Source organism: Cervus canadensis, chromosome 23 (assembly GCF_019320065.1).
Source record: "Cervus canadensis isolate Bull #8, Minnesota chromosome 23, ASM1932006v1, whole genome shotgun sequence".
NCBI lineage: Eukaryota > Metazoa > Chordata > Mammalia > Artiodactyla > Cervidae > Cervus > Cervus canadensis.
In genome coordinates this window covers 39550155-39568661 of record NC_057408.1, presented here as the reverse complement: position 1 = coordinate 39568661, position 18507 = coordinate 39550155, and the positions used below count along the sequence as shown (strand labels likewise).

Sequence of the window (18507 nt, the reverse complement as noted above, 5' to 3'; positions counted from 1 at the left end):
CTTAGAACATCATCTGGTATGAAGTAACTGCTGTAACATATTTTTCACTGACTTTTTAAGGTAGAAAGTTGAGATAACTTAAAAATTAGTTAAGGTAACAAGCGAGCCCAATGTGTTCAAAATGGGGAAAAAGACAAAGGTGAGTTGAAATTTGAACATGTCCACTGTGGTCAGTAAGTACTCTGAGCCAGTGCAATGCACTAATATATACTCTAACTGCCTTTTGATTGTAGGATATAACTATTTGTCTCCCATACCTGTGACATAATTCTGTAATCAATGGTCCTGTTTGAGATAATAAACAAACTGTATTCTGAATGGCTGAGTGACTTCTGATATGAAACTCTAACTACCTAACAAGTTCTTATCTGAGGGTACCATATTGACATAAAGGGAAGCGATGATTTAAAGCATTCATGGATACAAGATGAGTTTGCTTTGTTGAGGTTTTATTCAGGTCTTAGGAAGGGAACCAATGGAAAATATTATCCTACATTTAAAGAAACACTTTCTAAGCACCAAAACCAGGAGTCAAAACTATGCCTTAAGGAATTCTAATGGCTTTTTAATCATTGCAAGTATTTTAGCAAGTAGATAATCAGTACTCCTGATGTTTAAATAGATTTTTATATCAATTTATGTGAAATCTTTGAAAAGACTGAAAAAAGTGAATTTTTTATAAAGTAACCTTTTATCTTCTATAAAATATAATCTCTTGAAAACTATACTTCAATACAGGACTGTATATGGGACTGCAATAACTTGTAATTAAATATTCAAAAATATAATTATTTTTATAAATGCTTTTCTGTTACAGGTGTTTTCCTGGAGAAAGTTCAATTAATTTTTGCTATGTGCAATAGGAGTCAAGATTAAAGAACATATTGGGAAAACGTAATACTGAGGCTTTCTTATTTTATAATTTCCATTCCTTCAACTTTCAGTAAATGTTTATTTAACTGTTATACTGTGGGAGGTGCAATGAAAATGTAAGAGATCCAGTTCAATTTGATTTACTTGGGACAATTACTAAATTATGCATAACAACTTAAAAAATACAAATAAAAAACTTTTTGGGGTTTCTCGCATTGAACTTGCACTCTAAGTTTTTGATATTTACTTTTTAATGCACTAAATGTTGCAAGTCATGCCACTTTATTAAATTTTTGTGCTTTAGAAGCCTTTAATAATAGTTATTCTAGAAACTTTTCCAAAAACTTCTGTGTCCCATTTCTTGCAATAAAGCAAAATAAAAATAACTAAGGAATAAGATTTCAAAATATTTTAATTTTTGTCCAATCATGTCCTGTGATTTTAAATTAGTTATGTATATATTTGAATATAAGATAATAAGTCTCTTATTTTTTAATATCCTCAGTGCTCAGTTTGCTAAAATAAAATAGAATCTAAGTATAAATGGCATAATAAGAAAAACTAACAACTAAGACAAAATTAAATTAATTTGCATATTTATAAAGTCTCTATGCTTGGCTTGCTTTATTTTTTAGACTTAAAAAATTCCAAATTACTCAACAATTTAAAATTTTTAAAAAATATATAATTATATTAATATTCCTGCATTCTATAGAAAACATGTACTCTTAAACAAGTAAATTCCTTTGAAGTTATTCTATTTGCTTGAATTTTGAACTTATTCTAATAGACTGGCCAGTTTTAATTTTTCAACTCCTTCTCTGAATTTGAGGAGCTCTTTCATATTTAGACTTCAGAAACTACAGGTGGATAAAAAGTAATAAATACAATGCCCTTCCATCCAATTGTCTTCAATAAAACTGATGCAATTTCAAAAATAATTGTTTAACACATCTATCCCTCTGTTAAACTACATGTAAAACTGAGAGAACATTTTTATATTATGCTGACACTATAATAAATGGGCTGATATCATACTATTGGTTGCAACTTACAGCATTTTTGTCTACATTAAAGCTAAGGTCTTGGTGATTATTCTTGCATTCTTTCTGTGAATTAAAATCAGAATAATGTAATTAGTCTCCCAAATTAAAATGCTATGGTTACTAATAATGGAACAAAGTCTAAAATTATATTACTTTGAGATCAACAATAGGTTCACATGAACTGTTTTCCAGATCTGCTTTTTAAGGAAAATACAGTCTCCTTCCTACTGCGGAAGTATCAGATTCTTGCAGCATCCGTGACACTTGTAAGCATTCAGTGGTCAGACGGCACTACATATCCTTCAAATGATATGGCCCAGTGAAGCTGGACCGTGTGGTCATGGAGCCAGGCAGCCTGGTATCTCAGCCATCCACCACGACAGAGCCAGAAGGCCCCAGCTGGCGTGCTGAATCCAGACTAAGGTGAGAAATGGATTTTTCATTTTGAAAGTCAACTCTTCTAACACTGAAACCTAGGACATATTTATCAGGTAAAAGTGCATTGAGGACTTTAGGCTTATTTATTGGATCAAACGTATAATTCTCATTTCATCCCGTTACTCTTAGGACAAGTTAAATCTTAATTTTATTTTCCTTCTGGGTTTCTGAATTTACACTAGATAGTACATTTTAAAACATATGAATACATGTGTGTTCAGGACTATAACTGAATATGTAAGATATATGCTAAATTATGTATACCTGTAAGCTGTTTAAAAGTCATAAAAGTTAAATAACAGAATATTGATCACCAATGTTCCTTGGTGTGGTGACATTTGCCCATCACATTAAATTTACCAACTTGATCTTTAGACAAATGGGAACTCTTACAAAATAAAAATACATTTCAAGTCCTAGTTGTCATTTGGACTTCTGTATTCACTATTCAAACATAAGAGTTTGGATTCTTGCTTGTGTTATTGTCTTGCTAGTGTTATCTTGCAACGCTACAAGTTATTAATTCATTTCTTACCAACAGTAGAAAAATCAACTTACAAGATTTTTAAGTTCAAGATTTCCCATGCCTCCCATGGGCCTCACATGACCACAAGTGCTCCCTAAACAACTGTAGAGAATATCTTCCAGTTTCCTAAACTTCAGTTACCCAGGTCTGGTAGAAACATCATGATGGAAAAAATAAACCTTTAATTCTATAAGGGTCCAGAAAGCGGACCCCATCCTCCAGACATCCTTCTGAGTTAAACCATGTACTTTCTAACACAACACTTAGTGGACAAGACTGGGGTACTGGACTCGCGATGTTTTATCCTGAGAAACTGAGAAGACACTGCTTCTTTTCTAAAAAGAGAAAGCAACCCTCTGCGAGGGCTCATTAAAAAAGGTTTTAAAATTGGAGCCAATAAAACAGAATTGTCAATTCCTACAGTCTTTTTTTAAAAAATCTCAGCAGCATTTTAAAAAGGCATTGTTTTTCTCTCTCCCCTTGGACAGGAAATCCTACTTTCAGTACACACACGGGACACATTCCAAATAGCAACAACAACAATTCTCCAACTCCTTTGTGACTTCAGAGCAGGCGCACAGACCTAACTGCAGCTAGATGAACCACTCTTCAGTTTTCAACTGTGCTCCCCTTTGACACGGGAGCTACTTAGGCAGGATTCACCCTGCCTCTCTGAAACCTCTTGCTTGGCTTTCCTTTAAAAGTGAAAAGGATAAGGTCTTCCTTTTTCCAAGACAGAAAAGTTTGTCTGGGTGATGCCAGACTTTCCAACACTGACCCTAAAAGACAAAGCCTTTTAACCTCCAAGGGGAGCAACCCCCAAACAAACAAACAAAATAACTTGAGTTGTTGGAATGAATGAAAAGCTTTTCTTCTGGAGTTATCCCCTGGCACTTCTGCTCGCCCGAAGCAGGAAATGGGTGGAGTGGGCGGGGGTACTTCTCATCACAGGATCCTTTTCCTTAAGCCAAGCCTATTTTGAGACGTAGAGGGGGGACTGGGTAGGAAGACTTCCCAAGCTGTACTTCCAATGGCCCGGACCTTTGGTCCCACCTGCCTGTCAATTTCAGCCCAGGAGTCCATCTTCCTCTCTGCGGATACTGAGAACGTGGACTTTCTGGGATGCACGGAGGCCAGTTTCCCGTTGACCTTTCAGGGACTCTGAAATCAACTCCCCAACCCCCCCACCCCACAGTCTGAATTGTTTGTTTTCAGTTGTTTTCAGCCTGCAGGAGCCTCCTGTTCAGCACACCCCTCTCCCTCCTCCTCTCTGCCCTCTCCCCTCCCTCCGGCCTCTCGGGCTCCCCCCACCCCCACCGCACCCCACCCACCCCCCACCTTTGTTGTCTCATACCTGCTGGCCAGGCTCTGCCTGCAGTGCTGCCTGAAGGGCATCAGGTGGTAGTTCATGGCGTCCAGCAGCAGCTTCTGGCAGACCGGGTCGGTGCGCATGAAATCCACCGACTGGACCCGCTCCACCAGCTCGGGGGCCGGGATGAGCGCGAAGCGGAGGCGCTTCATGAGGTCGGGCGCGTACTGCATGCGGGTCTCGCGGTCGTGCTCCAGCCAGAGCACGGACATCTGGAAGAGCGCCAGCTCCGACTCCACGGGGGGCGGCAGCGAATCCAGCAGGGCGCGCATCTCCTCGAAGTTGAGCAGCAGCACATCCTCCACCAGGTACTTGTTGGCCAGCTTCTTGGTCTCCTCCAGGCCGTGCAGCGCGGCGATCTTGCACACCTGCTTGTAGTTCTGCACCGAGATCTGGTCGTTGAGGAACTGCACACAAAGCTTGGTGACCTGGGGGATGTGCAAAATCTTGCTGACCGACAGCACCTCCTCCACCGTGTCCAGGGAGAGGGTCACGTTGGCCGTGTAGAGGTACTCCAGCACCAGGCGCAGCCCGATGGACGAGCAGCCCTGGAGCACCAGGTTGTTGATGGCCCGAGGACTGGTCAGCAGCTTGTCGTCGGGGGAGGAGGACGGAGTGCCGGGCTCCTCCTGCGCTGGCGGCGGCGGCGGCTGCTGCTGCGGCGGCTGCTGCGGTGGGTCCTTGGGGGCCCCCAGGCCGTCCTGGCCGCCGACCCCTCCCCCGAGAGGGGGGTGACTGGAGAAGAGCGATCGGAAGTACTGTGAGCAGGAGGCCAGCACGGCCTTGTGGCAGTGGAACTGCTGGCCCTGGGCCGTCAGGGTCACGTCGCAAAACAGCTGCTTCCTCCACAGCAGGTTGAGGCCGTGCAGCAGGTTGTCGCTGTGGCTGGGGTCGAAGGTGGAGGTCCGGTCCCCGGATCTGGACATGGCGAGCTGCCTCGGCGCACCTGGCTTTAAACCCGCCTCCGACCTGGCAGACAGGGGTGGGGGATGGGAGGGAGGTGAGCAGGGTGGTGGAGGGGGGTGGGGTGTGGTCGAGGTGGGGCAGGGTGTGGAGGGGAGGGGAGGGCAAAGAACCACGGTCAGTGCTCAGCTCAGGTCTCCGGACGGACCCGACCCTAAGAGGCAGGTCTGAAGGTGCTGGATCCGTGAGCGCCCCCCCCCCGCCCCCCGGGGCCCTGTCTGGGGGTCCGGGCGCCCGCTCGGCTCCCCGATACTCCTCTCTCCGCGACCCCCACACTTGGTCCCTCACTTTTCCTAAAACCACCCGGGCTCGGCTCTCGGCGGCGACAGCGATGGCAGCAGCGACGGCAAAGTGGCGGCTGAGGCCGAGACACCTCGTGGGCTCGTGTCCATGCCGGGCCGGGGCGGGGAGAGGCCGGGGCGTGGGGAGCCCGGGGGGGCCCACCAAGAGCTCAGAGGCGACCGTCGACGGAGCTTCCAGGTCACCTCGGCGCCCGCAGCTGTGCGATTCGCAGTTGGTCCAGTTTTGGGGGTGGGTGGGTGGGCAAGGGGGCCCGACAAGCGTGCGGGAAGGGGGGGCGATCCTTAGCCCTCCAAACGCTGGGAACCCCTTCGATTATCCGCGCTGCCCCGAGAAACTCCCGGGCTAATCGTCTGCGGAAGCAGATAAAGCCCTTTCTTCTCCCGGGAAAGTGCAGCGGAGCGCGGTGAGGACCAGCTCAGTGGACTCGGCAGAGGCGGGAGCTGTCCTTATCAATTCTAGCTCATTTCCCTCACCCCGGCCCTGCCTGCTTCTCTGCTTTCGCAAACTGTTGGCTTTCCCCGTCACCCACTCAGTTTTGCTAATTTTTCAGAGACGCCTCTAAACCTGGCAGGAGAATCCCTCCAGCCCCCCACCCCCGAGACCTGCCCCCCACCCCCCTCGCATTTTTAAGCGCGCAAGTTCAGGCGTGTGTCTCCCCCTTCTCCGGCTGGGCGGCCCCGAGGAAGATGAGAAGGGAGGAAGTGGGACCACTGGGATGGATTAAGAGCCAGAGCCCGCAGGCCCGGTGGGATTCGCGTGGACAGTTCTAGCTCCCGGGCACGAGGCGCAGTGGCTTTAACTCCTGGAACTATGAGAAGTTCAAGTGTACTGGCAGGTGTTGGGGGAGGGGGTGGGGGCTGTCCGATGGTGGGGGGGCGGGGTCTCTGCCTCCCACCCAGCATCGCCGCCCGAAGCCGCCGCTTCCTTCTGAGTCCCTGGGTGCAGCCCCCGGCGGCCCCCCACTCGGGCACCCCCACTCCCCGCCCCCCCCACCCGGCCCTGAAACTACTTCTGTAAAAAGTCTGAGCCGCCCGCATCTCGGCGGAGGAGGGCAGGAGGTGGGGGAGGCGAGGCGAAGTCGATACGCAGGGTCCTTAACCTGTAATTGCACCTTCTAGGGCTGAGCAGCAAGGGCCCCTCTCTGCCCACATCCCGCTCGCGCGACCGGGAGACCCGCCGCTGCCGCCGCCGCCGCCCGGCTCCGAGGGATCCCGCCGGACCGGCCCCTTCCACTGCGGCTCACTCTGCCCTGCCTGGCGCCAGTCCTGGATCGCCGGCTTCCTATTTCCACCGGACTGGGCTCCTCTCCACTCACTTTATCATCCCGTTCCAGGTGGACCCTAACCTCCCGCAAGCTCCCTCCCCCAGCAGCACCCTTCCCCCCCCCCCCGCAACGATGCGCCCCCCAAAGCGCAGGCTCTCCGAAACACCTCCCAGAGTCTCTCCCTTGAAGTGGACCCGGTCATACCTCCCTCTCGCTCTCCCCGCTTCGTTGTCTCTCCCCCCCACACCCCATCTTTTCCTGTTCCCCTTCCTTCTTGCTCTCCTCCTTTGCCTTTCACCCTCATCTGCTTATTTCTTGCAATTGGAGTTTTATTCTTTATGAGCGTTTGCCACACAGCCACCCTCCCACCCCTCTGAAAGACTCCCTCCCCGGCCCTCCCCCTCGCCAACAACCCAAAAGACAGAACAAAATACACGCGAGGCAGACACAAGGCCAGAAACTTACCTGCTTTCAACCAGCTGCAAAGTCAAGGCTCACTTAAGCTCCCCCCCAAAAATCAATTGTCCTTCCTTTTTAAAGGTTTGCTCTCTCCTTGGGAGGGGGGTGGGAAACACCTTCTGGTTCCCAACTCCAGGCAGTCACTCTTTACAATTTATTTTGTCGTACATCATTTGATCACCATGAATTAGCAACAGCAAGAAAATGTAGGAGAGGGAGAAAAGAGAGAAAGAGAGAGGGAGAGAGAGAGGGAGAGTGAGAGAGGGAGCAGAGCTTTCTGCAAGAGAAGAAGAAGAAAAAATGTACGTGTGACAAATTATGCTACCAAGAAACAACACATCATTATCCTTGGGCCTGGGGCTCAGTGAGTCGTAACGAGAGTAATAGGAAATCCACGGTTGGGGAGAGAAACGGTCGTGCTTGGCCAGTAGAGAGAGACCATACAGGGGGATGGATGCTGGAGAGACTCGCAAAATTATGGCTCAAGGCTATTGTAAAAATTGTCGAGCGTAAATGACTGCGATTTCAAACATCTTTGGAAGAAAGAAGGGGAAAAAGCGAGCCCCCCTCCCTCCGGCTCCCTCTTTCTCCCTCTCTCTTCTCTCTCTCTATAAAGAACCGTCAAGTTTTACTGCACATTGCTAATTAGTCAATTTCTCTCTGCCTTCACAGGCTGGCGACTTCGCTGCTGAGCTGAAACTGCTAATTTCTGTGACCAGCTTTTTTCTTAGCTGTGATCTGGATGAATGAGTAGCTGTCTCACAGAGATGACAAAAATAAACTCTAATCCCCCCCAAAATTTCCACTACATCTTTCTCATGCATAGATTTATGATCTTCAAGCGCTCTGTGCAATATGCAAACTTTTTGTGTCTGTAGATGTGCTGTTGTTTCCAGATTTCTCTACATTGCTGCTTTTCCCTTTCACTCTGCACCCCCCCCACCCCCCTACACTGGGAAATGCAGAAACCGTCTGATCTCAAAGTCTGCCAAGATGCCACTTTATAGTGTCTTGGTGTTTGGGGTTTGGGTCTGACTTGGAAGTCAGGAGTCCTTGCCTAAGAACTGAGTGGCTGAGTGTACAGCGAGGGTGGGGGGAAGTAGACAGAATAGAGGACAGCTCTTCGCTTTACATTTGCTTCCCTGCATTATTCAAGCTTTATGATCTTGTTGGAAAACATATTTTCTCCATCATTTTGTCGGGTTATACAACCATCTCGGAACTTCTCTGTCAGCTCTTCAGCAGGAAGGGTTCAAAAGTCACTTTATTTTTTTAATTGGAAAATTATCCTATTGTCAGATTTGCCTTTCAATTAGGAGTCTTTGATTTGCAGGAGTTAGAATCAGGTGCTAGGAGAGCCAGCTGCAATTTCACAAATGTAACCTTTAAACTTTGGAGCTCATCTGATATATAAGGTCGATCACAGAGAGCTCACATTTTTGACCCTGCTTAGCATGCAAAATGAACCCCAGCATGACTCTGGAATTTTAGCTGTACCAGAGATTCATGTGCATTTTGGTAGAGGACATGTTCTCTTAGACTTATCTCATGATGTATTGCGCCCTCACATTTATAGCCCTGCATTTTGGTTGTCAGTGGGGGCTGGAGGTGTCCAAGAAAGGAAGGAAAAAAAAAAGAAGCAGGAAAAGGAAGGTAGGTATGCCCTTGAAGAAAATGAACATGGAAGAAAGCTGGATCTGAGTTAAATTGAGTTTTGCTGGCTGTTAAGTATATGAACATGATTCATTCTAACTGATATGTGCTCTGATTAGTAAACATATTAAAATATACATCAGGGTACTACTGAAATCCTGCCTTTTAACCTTCCCCTTTGATTGGTAAAAGATGAAAGACACCTGCTTAAGGGAGGGGAAAACCTGAAAATTCTTTGGTTCAGAAATCAGGAGTTTCCCACTTACAATGATCAACATTAATATGCACATGGGATATTTACTCTTAAATAGACTAGGCAGGATCCAACCCAAGTGTTTATCCCTCACAATGGTCTTTCTTTATCAATATCCTAGGTTGTTTGAGAGCAAGACTACTTTATTCAATCTTGCTGAGATGCTGTGTTCTCATAGTCATATTTATAATTAAAAAAAAAAGCCCAAATACATGATAAGATAATAGAAAAGGATTTTTTTTTTTTATTAGAGCAGGGAAAGGAAAGAGAACAGATTATCCAAATCTTCTGGCCTTACTATTTTTTAAACATTTCTCTTATTTAGTAGATCTTGAATAGGAAGACTGTGTAACTGTAATTTAGTGCCTTTTGGGGGTTCTGTTTCATTAGCAATTAAAGTTATCAAGTGTGTGAAGTGTCACCCAACTCTCAGACACTAAAAGTACAATTTTTATGGTATGCTTTTGATGTTGATCTTTTATGAGCTTCCAATGACATATTTGGAACTAAACTCAAAGGCAAATTAAGAGTATTGATCACTTAAATTATTGCCATCTTTCCATTTTATCATAAGGGAATTAGAAATTAAGGTATGTTTTCTAGACCTTGCAGTATCTTAATTTTGAATTTCTACATATATGTATATATATATATTTATTGGTGGGATATATTATTGATCACTAATTATGATTACTAGGACTTCTGCCATTTCCAAACAATAGAAAAGTCACATTTCAAAAATTTTAACTACCTATAATTTCAATGCTTATTTAACAACTTGGGTAGAAGGGAAAGGGGATGGTTAGAGATTGCAATTCTTAAACAGCTGTTGAAGTGGTTAGGCTGCTTTCTTCTGGATTTTGAAGTTACACTATTTGAGAATGTTTTAAATTCAGAGAAAAATTACAATTATGGCTCTTTTGTAAGCAATTAAAAAAAGAATATTGATAATAAAAAAATCCGTTCACAATCTGTATATAAACTAATGTTTCTATCGTGTACATTACACACATCCAATATCTTGCCCTGGCTTTGACTGAAATTATTGCAGAACTCACAAATGATATGACACTATTTACAATAAATCCCGTTATGAGAGATTCAATTTGCAGCAATCAGATGCTAGCTACTAAGCGATTGTAAGTATTTGAATTTTATCCTACTTCACTGTTCAACGTACAGAAATTGCATCTGTGTGTTTGATCTGTCCTGCTGAGCACTACCAGCAGCTTGCATCTCTGCCACTATTGTTTTTAAAATGGCAGGAAGGACGTGACTAGTCAAGAGCACTCAGCGGGATGGATTCCACATGGCTTAAGAGGAGCCAGAATTGTCTTACAAAAAAAATTAAATATGATCATGTAGTCATCTAATTCAAGCAGTCTTCGTACTTCAACAGAATTATCAAATTTATTCATCAGTGAATCTGCATTTAAACTATGTACAGTGGAAAGCTGCTGAGCCTGCTGGCACTGAGCAGTCTAACCAGAGCTACCACCAGCTCTGAGCAGGCTGGTCAGCCTTTACGGTAGCAGGGAGCCCGGTGACTCTGTGGTTCACATTGCTCAGGGCCATTTCACCTCACTGGGTGAACTCAAGTTTCTCTTCAGAGCAGATCAAGAAGGGTTTTGCTGCCTAACAGGAGGGGACATCCACACTGAAACTTTCTCTCCTTCTTGACTTTTTTGCTTAAGATGTATGAGTCATCTTCCAATTATTTAAACACCAAAGTCTGGCCTCTCCCATGTATCTTTCAGTTAGTCAATACTCCTTCCTGTGACCTGACCTTTCAGACTGCCACCATGGGAAGACAAGTAGAGATACTATTCCATTTTATAATAAAACTGAGGAGGGAAGGACCTCTTGATTCCCCAAAGTCAAGGAGTGGCAAAACCCAGACAAAACTCGTAGGTTTCTCATGTTTTGTTTTACATCTCTGGTAGATATGGCCAGAGATGTCACAAACCATCAGCATCAAGAAGCTTATTGAAAAACAAAAACAAATAACAATAAAAGACAAGAAATAGTGCTATGGACTAGCACTTAGTCAAAAGCCAAAGATTTACTATGGCCCCACGGTCAAACCCAGCTCCTTGGCCAGCATCCTGAGCTCCAGAATCTAGTTCTAGCACTGCTGGGAAGCCTGCTATTAGCTGTTTTCTGAACATGACCCTCTTTCAGCCACAGTGCCCATGCATAGGTTGTATCCTTAAAAGAGACCTTGCATGCTAAGTTGCTTCAGTCTTGTCCAACTTTTTGCGACCCTATGGACTGAAGCCCTCCAGGCTCCTCTGTCCATGGGATTCTCCAGGCAAGAATACTGGAGTAGGTTGCTATTTCCTTCCCCAGGGGCTCTTCCTGACCCAGGGATTGAGCCCATGTCCACCTGGGAGGCCCTTGGTTCTCTACATACAGAAATTCTGCCTAGCTCTCAAGATTAAACTCAGATTTCTGTCTGAGGTGGAACTTTTCTTGGCAACCTCAAGCAGAATAATAATAGCTAATACTTACTGAGCTTATTAGGGGCTTCCCTGGTGGCTCAGTGGTAAAGAATCCGCCTGCCAGTGCAGGAGATGCAGGTTTGATCCCTGAGTCAAGAAGATGCCCTGGAGAAGGAAATGGCAACCCACTCTAGTATTCTTGCCTGGGAAATCCCATGGACAGAGGAGCCTGGCAGGCTAGAGTCCAAAGGGGTGCAAAGAGTCAGACACGACTTAGTGACTAAGCAGAAATGCACACATTGAGCTTATTACTTGTGTGGTGGACACTAGTCTAGTCTAAGTCCTTTAGATGTTTTATTTTCTTAATTCTCTTGCTAATCCTAGGAGAGTATGGTAGATTATAAGATTGGCCCCAATCTCCATCCTTCCCTGTATAAACACCCCGTAATAATGTGGCTTGGCTGATCTTCCCATCAAGAGTGGAGTCTATTTCCCCACCCTTAGAATGTGAGCTGGTCCTGTGACTTGCTTCAACCAGTAGAATCTGCCAGAAATGACTTTGTGCCAGCTGCAAATCTGAGCCTCAAGAGGCCCTGTGTATGTATGTAAAATTGGAGAATAATTGCTTTACAGTGTTGTGTTAGTCTCTGCCATAGAGCAAAGTGAATCAGCCGTTTGTATAGATGTATCGCACCCCTCTTGAGTCTCCCCCTCACCACTCCCCATCCCACCCTTCTAGGTCATCACAGAGCACCGAGCTGAATTCCCTGTGACACAGCAACTTTCCACTAGCTATCTATTTCACTCATGGTAGTAAGTAGATGTCAACGCTACTCTCCCAATTCGTCCCACCCTCCCATTTCCCCCAGCGTCAACAAGTCCATTCTCTACATCTGCATCTCGATTTGCCCTGTAAATAGGTTCATCTGTACCATTTAGAGACCTTGTATATTTCAACTCTCCCTCTCTGGAGCCTGACAGCTGCCATGTGCAAAAGCCCAGGTTAGCCCACGGCTGATGAGATACCACATGGATGGAGCCACTCCCAGCTGACCTGATGACCCAACTCAGCCGAGACGGAAGAACTAACATAACCTGAATCACTGACCCACAGAACGCTGAGCTAAATGAATGACTGCTGTTCAAGCCATTAGTTTTGGGGGTGATATACTCCATAGCAAAATTAGCTGATAAAGTTTCTATTACCACAATTTTACCAATGAAAAGATGAATTGCAGAGAAATCAAGTGAAGTTTTCAGGCTCACAGAACATTTCAAAGGTAGTGCTGCAGTTCAGACCCCACAATCTGACTCCAGAGATGAACCAACCTGCTACCCTCAGTTGCCCAGTTTGTTAGTCGCTCAGTCGTATCCGACTCTATGCAACCTCTGGCCACAAAATAAGTGCCTGCATCTTGTGACCTACGTGCATTCATTCATTCATCAATATGTTAAGTATTTATTAGACACCAGACAATGTGGTAAACATTGAAGATACAATGATGAATAAAACTGAATTCTTGCCCTCAAGGGGCTGATGATCTAATGGAAGAGATGGGCAGGTAAATTACTCATAGCAAGTGAATAATTACAATGTGATAATTGCTCTAATAAGGGTATGTGTAATGAACTACTGGAGCAGAAAGGAGCAGGCTCCTAACTTCCTTATAATACGTGTTATCTGTAATATTCTTTTGACATTTATTATTTACTTCTTTGTATTCTTAGTTGCTAATTTAGGAAAACATATTTTATGATCTCAGCTAGATTATAAGTTTCTAGGGTAGAAATAGCCTAGTGCCTGATAAAATCTCCGATGGTACATGGCTCTGTATCTTGCCCATAGTAGTTATTCAATAAATATATTGATGGACTATGAAAGGTAAATTTTCAAATTTATCAGGGTAACAGAAGAAAGAACAAGGAGGTATTTCATAATTAAAGACTGTGTTGAGTGTTTAACTGAAGTGGTGCCTCTCAATCTCTTGATTATACTGATCTGTTATCTAAATATTAATAAAATCTTTATAATATTGTGAAATAAACGATTTTCTCAGCACACAGATAAGCGCTTGATGTGACCTTAGTGAGTGCTTCTCTCAAAGCCTTCACCTGTGGCAACCATCACTCAACAAGTTGCTCTAAATACTTGAAGAGAGTCGTTACTTGCATGAAAATATCTAACTACTAAACATAGGTAGGGACTGCCCTGGTAACTCAGCTAGTAAAGAATCTGCCTGCAATGCGGCAGATCCTGGTTCAACTTCTGGATCAGGAAGATCCCCTGGAGAAGAGATAGGCTACCCACTCCAGTATTCTTGGGCTTCCCTGGTTGTTTAGATGGTGAAGAATCTGCCTGCAATGTGGGAGACCTAGATTTGATCCCTGGGTTGGGAAGATCCCCTGGAGAAGGGAAAGGCTACCCACTCCAGTATTCTGGCCTGGAGAATCCCTATGGACAAAGGAGCCTGGTGGGCTACAGTCCATATGGTTGCAAAGAGTCGGACACGACTGAGTGACTAAGCACAGCACAGTACAGAAAATATAGGTAGGAAAACACCTGCCTGTAAGAAAATACCATTTTCCTAAGCCTAGATTCTGGAAGCAAATCACCTGTGTTTGAACCCTAGCTCTGTCTCTTACCACGTGTGCCACTTTGGGCAAATAACCTCCCTCTGCCCAGTTTTCTTATCTTGAAAATGGGGATAATCTATGTAGCACTTCCCTTCTAGGGTTTTATGATGCTTAACTTTTTGTAAATATTTGTAAAAATGCTCACTTAGACAAATAGTGTCATGTGAACATTTGTTAAAAAATCAACATATGTAGCTAGAGAATTTTTTCTTTTGTTCCTTTCTTTTTCTTTTTTATGTTTTCTCTTCTGCATATTATGTCTAGTGTTCCACAAATACTGGATGGAGGAAGGAGTAGAAAAAGATCAACTTTTCTCAGGCAATGATTGCAATGATTCATGATGCTATTCAAGAAGCTTTCATGAAAGAACTACTATTTTTGACTTTTCATTTTAGATATTTTATGTAACAGTTTACCTATAGTTTTCAAAGTCATCATTCTTTTATCTTTGGGGGCATTTGTCATTTCATATACATGTTTTGAGTAATTGAGATTCTAAAAAGCTAAGGATATTCACTAATTTTATTTGTTCAGTCACTAAGGTATGTCCAGCTCTTTGTGACCCCATGGACTGCTGCATGCAAGCTCTTCTGTCCTCCACTATTTAATGATTGGTGGCAGAATATATTTCTGATTCTGAAAGGTAGCTTTTTGGTGATAGGTTTTTATGCCAGTGACTGAGATGAGAGAGGATGTTATTGCACTTCAGCTTCTGTGTTTGATGTTACCTGTGACTCTGGACAAATCACTTTTCTTCTCCAGGTCTTAGTTTTCTCATATTTGGAGAGAGATAGCATTTCTTGCATTTAATTACTGTGTAGGTTTGTAGTGAGGGGAAATAACTAGAGTGAATGGTCCCCGAAGAACAATAGGGAATGTTCCTAGTGACTTGTGAAATAAGAAAAAGATTTAGATAATAAGAGAAGAAAAAAATTCTTCACCCCCTCAAAATTAGCCAAAGGCCTGGGATCAGAGGCATTTACTCAATCATCTTTGTAGAAGTAGTCAGATGAAAACAAGTCAAAAATTAACGTATTTTGAGTGTATCACTAGAAATCATATTAGGTACTGCTGCTGCTGCTAAGTCACTTCAGTCGTGTCCGACTCTGTGTGACCCCATAGACGTTAGCCCACCAGGCTCCCCCGTCCCTGGGATTCTCCAGGCAAGAACACTGGAGTGGGCTGCCATTTCCTTCTCCACATATTAGGTACATTCACAAATAAATTCTTTTGTATGCATCAAAAGTTTTCAAAGAGTTGGAGTTTATGAGCAAGTATTTATTTTTCTGTAGAAATGCTGTATTCCGAATGTTCATTAAAGAAAGGCATGGAACGCTTTCTTTATAAGCAAGACAATGCATCTTTATCATAAAGAATTATCATGCAAATTTGAAAGTTATTCTAATCACCTTTTCCACCCTCGTTTTTCTTTTACTTGCGGCAATATTTTTTTTCTTTCTCTTATTAATTCTTAAAAACACAGGTATGTATTGTTGTGTTGGAATATTCACCAGCCCACTGAAATTTTTTGTAGTTAATAGAGAAAAATGACCTGTTTCTTAATCAAATACCTTTATGCCTAATCATTAATTATTAGTGTATCATTTCAAGGACATACTATCTTGACTGAGTCCAGGTTTTCCTTAGAGATGAGCTGTTTATATCTTGAAATATTTATTCTGCTTTCAGTTTTTTTGATATCACTGTAAATTTCCCCAGTTTTCCATTTTCAGAATAGTATTTCTCTGTTGCTTTGTCTAACCCTTTTCTCTACACACTCCTGATTCCTCCATCCCACCCAAGTATACCCAACAGTATTTCTAATTATATTATGTTTGCTTTATAATAAAGCATTTCATAGTATTTCAGTAACATTGTTCAAATTCTATGAATTAATATTGTTTTGTTGTTGAAGAACTGTCTCACAGTTTGGATAAACTTAGGGAGTCTGTTGACTTAGGTGACAAATAATTAAAGAATTCTGCTGGGTATTTCATTTTATTTGTTAAAGAAGCTAACTAACTAAAGGATATGTTTTCTCAAAATCTGATAACAACATGCAGCCACTGCTAACACAGCCCAATAAATCTGAATTGGGATTCACTGGTGGCTCAGTGGTAAAGAATTTGCCTGCAATGCAGGAGATGTGAGTTGGACCCCTGGGTGGGGAAGATCCCCCAGAGAAGGAAATGGCAACCCACTCCAGTATTCTTGCCTGGGAAATCTCATGGACAGAGGAACCCGGTGGGTTACAGTCCATGGGGTTGTGAAAGAGTTGGACATTACTTAATGATTAAGCAACAGCAACAAATCTGAATTGCAATCTTTTCATTTTGCCTTTACATCTTATTGAGCTCAACAATAAGACTAATTTAAATTCTCTGCGGGAACTTAAATCCCACCTGCAAGAATATTTTGTCCAGTTTTATCGTGTTTTATGTGAACAAAGTCCACAGTTAGCTCAAATTTCCTTAGTTTTACCTAATGTCCTTTGTCTGTTCCAGGATCCTATGTAGGATACCACGTTACATTTAGCTGTCATATTTCCTTAGGTTCTTTTTGGCTGTATTGTTTCTCACACTTTCCTTGTTTTTGATGACCTTGAAACTTTTTCAGAATACTCATCAAATAATTTGTAGAATGTTTCTCAGGTGGGAGCTGTCTGATATTCTTCCTGTGAAAATACTGGGGTTGTGGGTTTTGGGGAGGAGGACCACAGAGGTAAAGCCCCAGTTACTCACAGGACACCTGGTTGATGTTAAACTCGATCACTTGGCTGAGGTGGTATTTACCAGGTTTCTGCCCCCTAAAGATGCTCTTTATTATTTACTCCTCTTTCCATACTGCACTTCTTGGATATGTTTTTATTCATAGTCACACTTAAGGAGTGAAGAGGTATGCTTCAGGTTCTTTAGAGTGGAGACAAATCTCAAGTCACACAAGTGATTTGAGCTTTGTCTGCAAGGCAGATTTGTGTATTCTCCTCTATCTATTTACTTAATCATTTATTTACCTCAGTATGGCCTCATGGATATCTATTTTGTACTTTGGGTTATAATCTGATACTACTTTATTTTGCTGCTCAAATTTGCAGTTTTGACCATTGGGAAGTCTATCAGTTGGCTTCTGTATTCTTTGACATAGTCCCATCATTACCTCCCTTCCTTCCTCCCTCCCTTCCTTCCTGGTATGGCAGAATACTGCATGCTCATCTTGTTTAGTTCTTTCCGTAATGCTAGAATCAACCATTTTCCCCAGGAATGCTGCTTGCCTTTTTGAAGAATGGTGTTAGGAGCAAAGATCTGAACATTAGATTGCTAGTTGATACAGGGTTTTCCACTTAGACATCCTCAGCTTACATAGCAAGCTGCATGTACACATCTATACATATTTCTATGTATAACCATCTGTATCTATAGTAAGCTAAACATGAGTTTACACTGATGTCTAACCCACTCTAAGTCACTACCAGCCAACTTAATTTTAACTAAATAGTTTATATGGGAGAAACAGGAGAAGCAAGAGCAGGCCAAACAGTGTCCCTCCTTTGGGGTAGGTAAGGCCAGAGACTACACTGAGCTCCTAGAGGATGTAAACAAGGGCTGTATTGGGGGAAGAAACTACCACTTTTAGTAACAATGTTCAGATTTACTGTTAGTAGTGTCAAAATTCAAACATTTTTAGGGTAACATGCAGCAAATGAATACTTTGCAATTGAAGTCCAGTATCTTTTTCATCTGGACTTTTGAAAGTCCAGTATCTTTTCAATATTTTTTCAACAGGAGATATGTCAGGATTCTGTAACCTGAAGGGAGACCACAACCACAGGTCTATTGAGAAGAGGGTATAAAAAAAACCATCCCAACCCAGCCCTATCTGGTTTCTAGAGGGCAATGATCCTGCTGATGACAAAGTTCCTGTATCAGGGATGGTTGTAGCTACAATTCACCTAATAATTTAATGTGCAGAGGGAGTAAAAGGAAGGAGCATAGGATTTGGATAGAAAGAAATGTATTTGAGGATCACTTCCAGCATTGAAAATATAAATATCCTAGTATCTCTAAGCCTTAGTTTTCTCATTTGTAAAATAAGAGAAAAATAATTCCTGCAATATTTCTTTTTTTAGGGGCAATGTAGGGGCTTCCCAGGTGGCTCAGTGGTAAAGAATCCACCTGCCAATGCAGGAGAGGCAGGAGAAGACTGGGTTTGATCCCTGGATCGGGAAGATCCCCTGGAGGAGATGGCAACCCACTTGAGTATTCTTGCTTGAAAAATCTCATGGACA

At 43.1% G+C, this 18507-nt stretch overlaps 1 protein-coding gene across 1 annotated transcript in view; it reads right to left on the bottom strand.

The window, feature by feature from the left end:
- Positions 1-18507, bottom strand: part of KLHL14 (kelch like family member 14) — a 138165-nt gene that overhangs the window by 104385 nt on the left and 15273 nt on the right. Inside the window, 1 exon segment of the mRNA XM_043444330.1 lies at positions 4238-5221. Within this exon segment, the coding sequence (XP_043300265.1) occupies positions 4238-5178 (941 nt within the window). The 5' untranslated portion in view covers positions 5179-5221.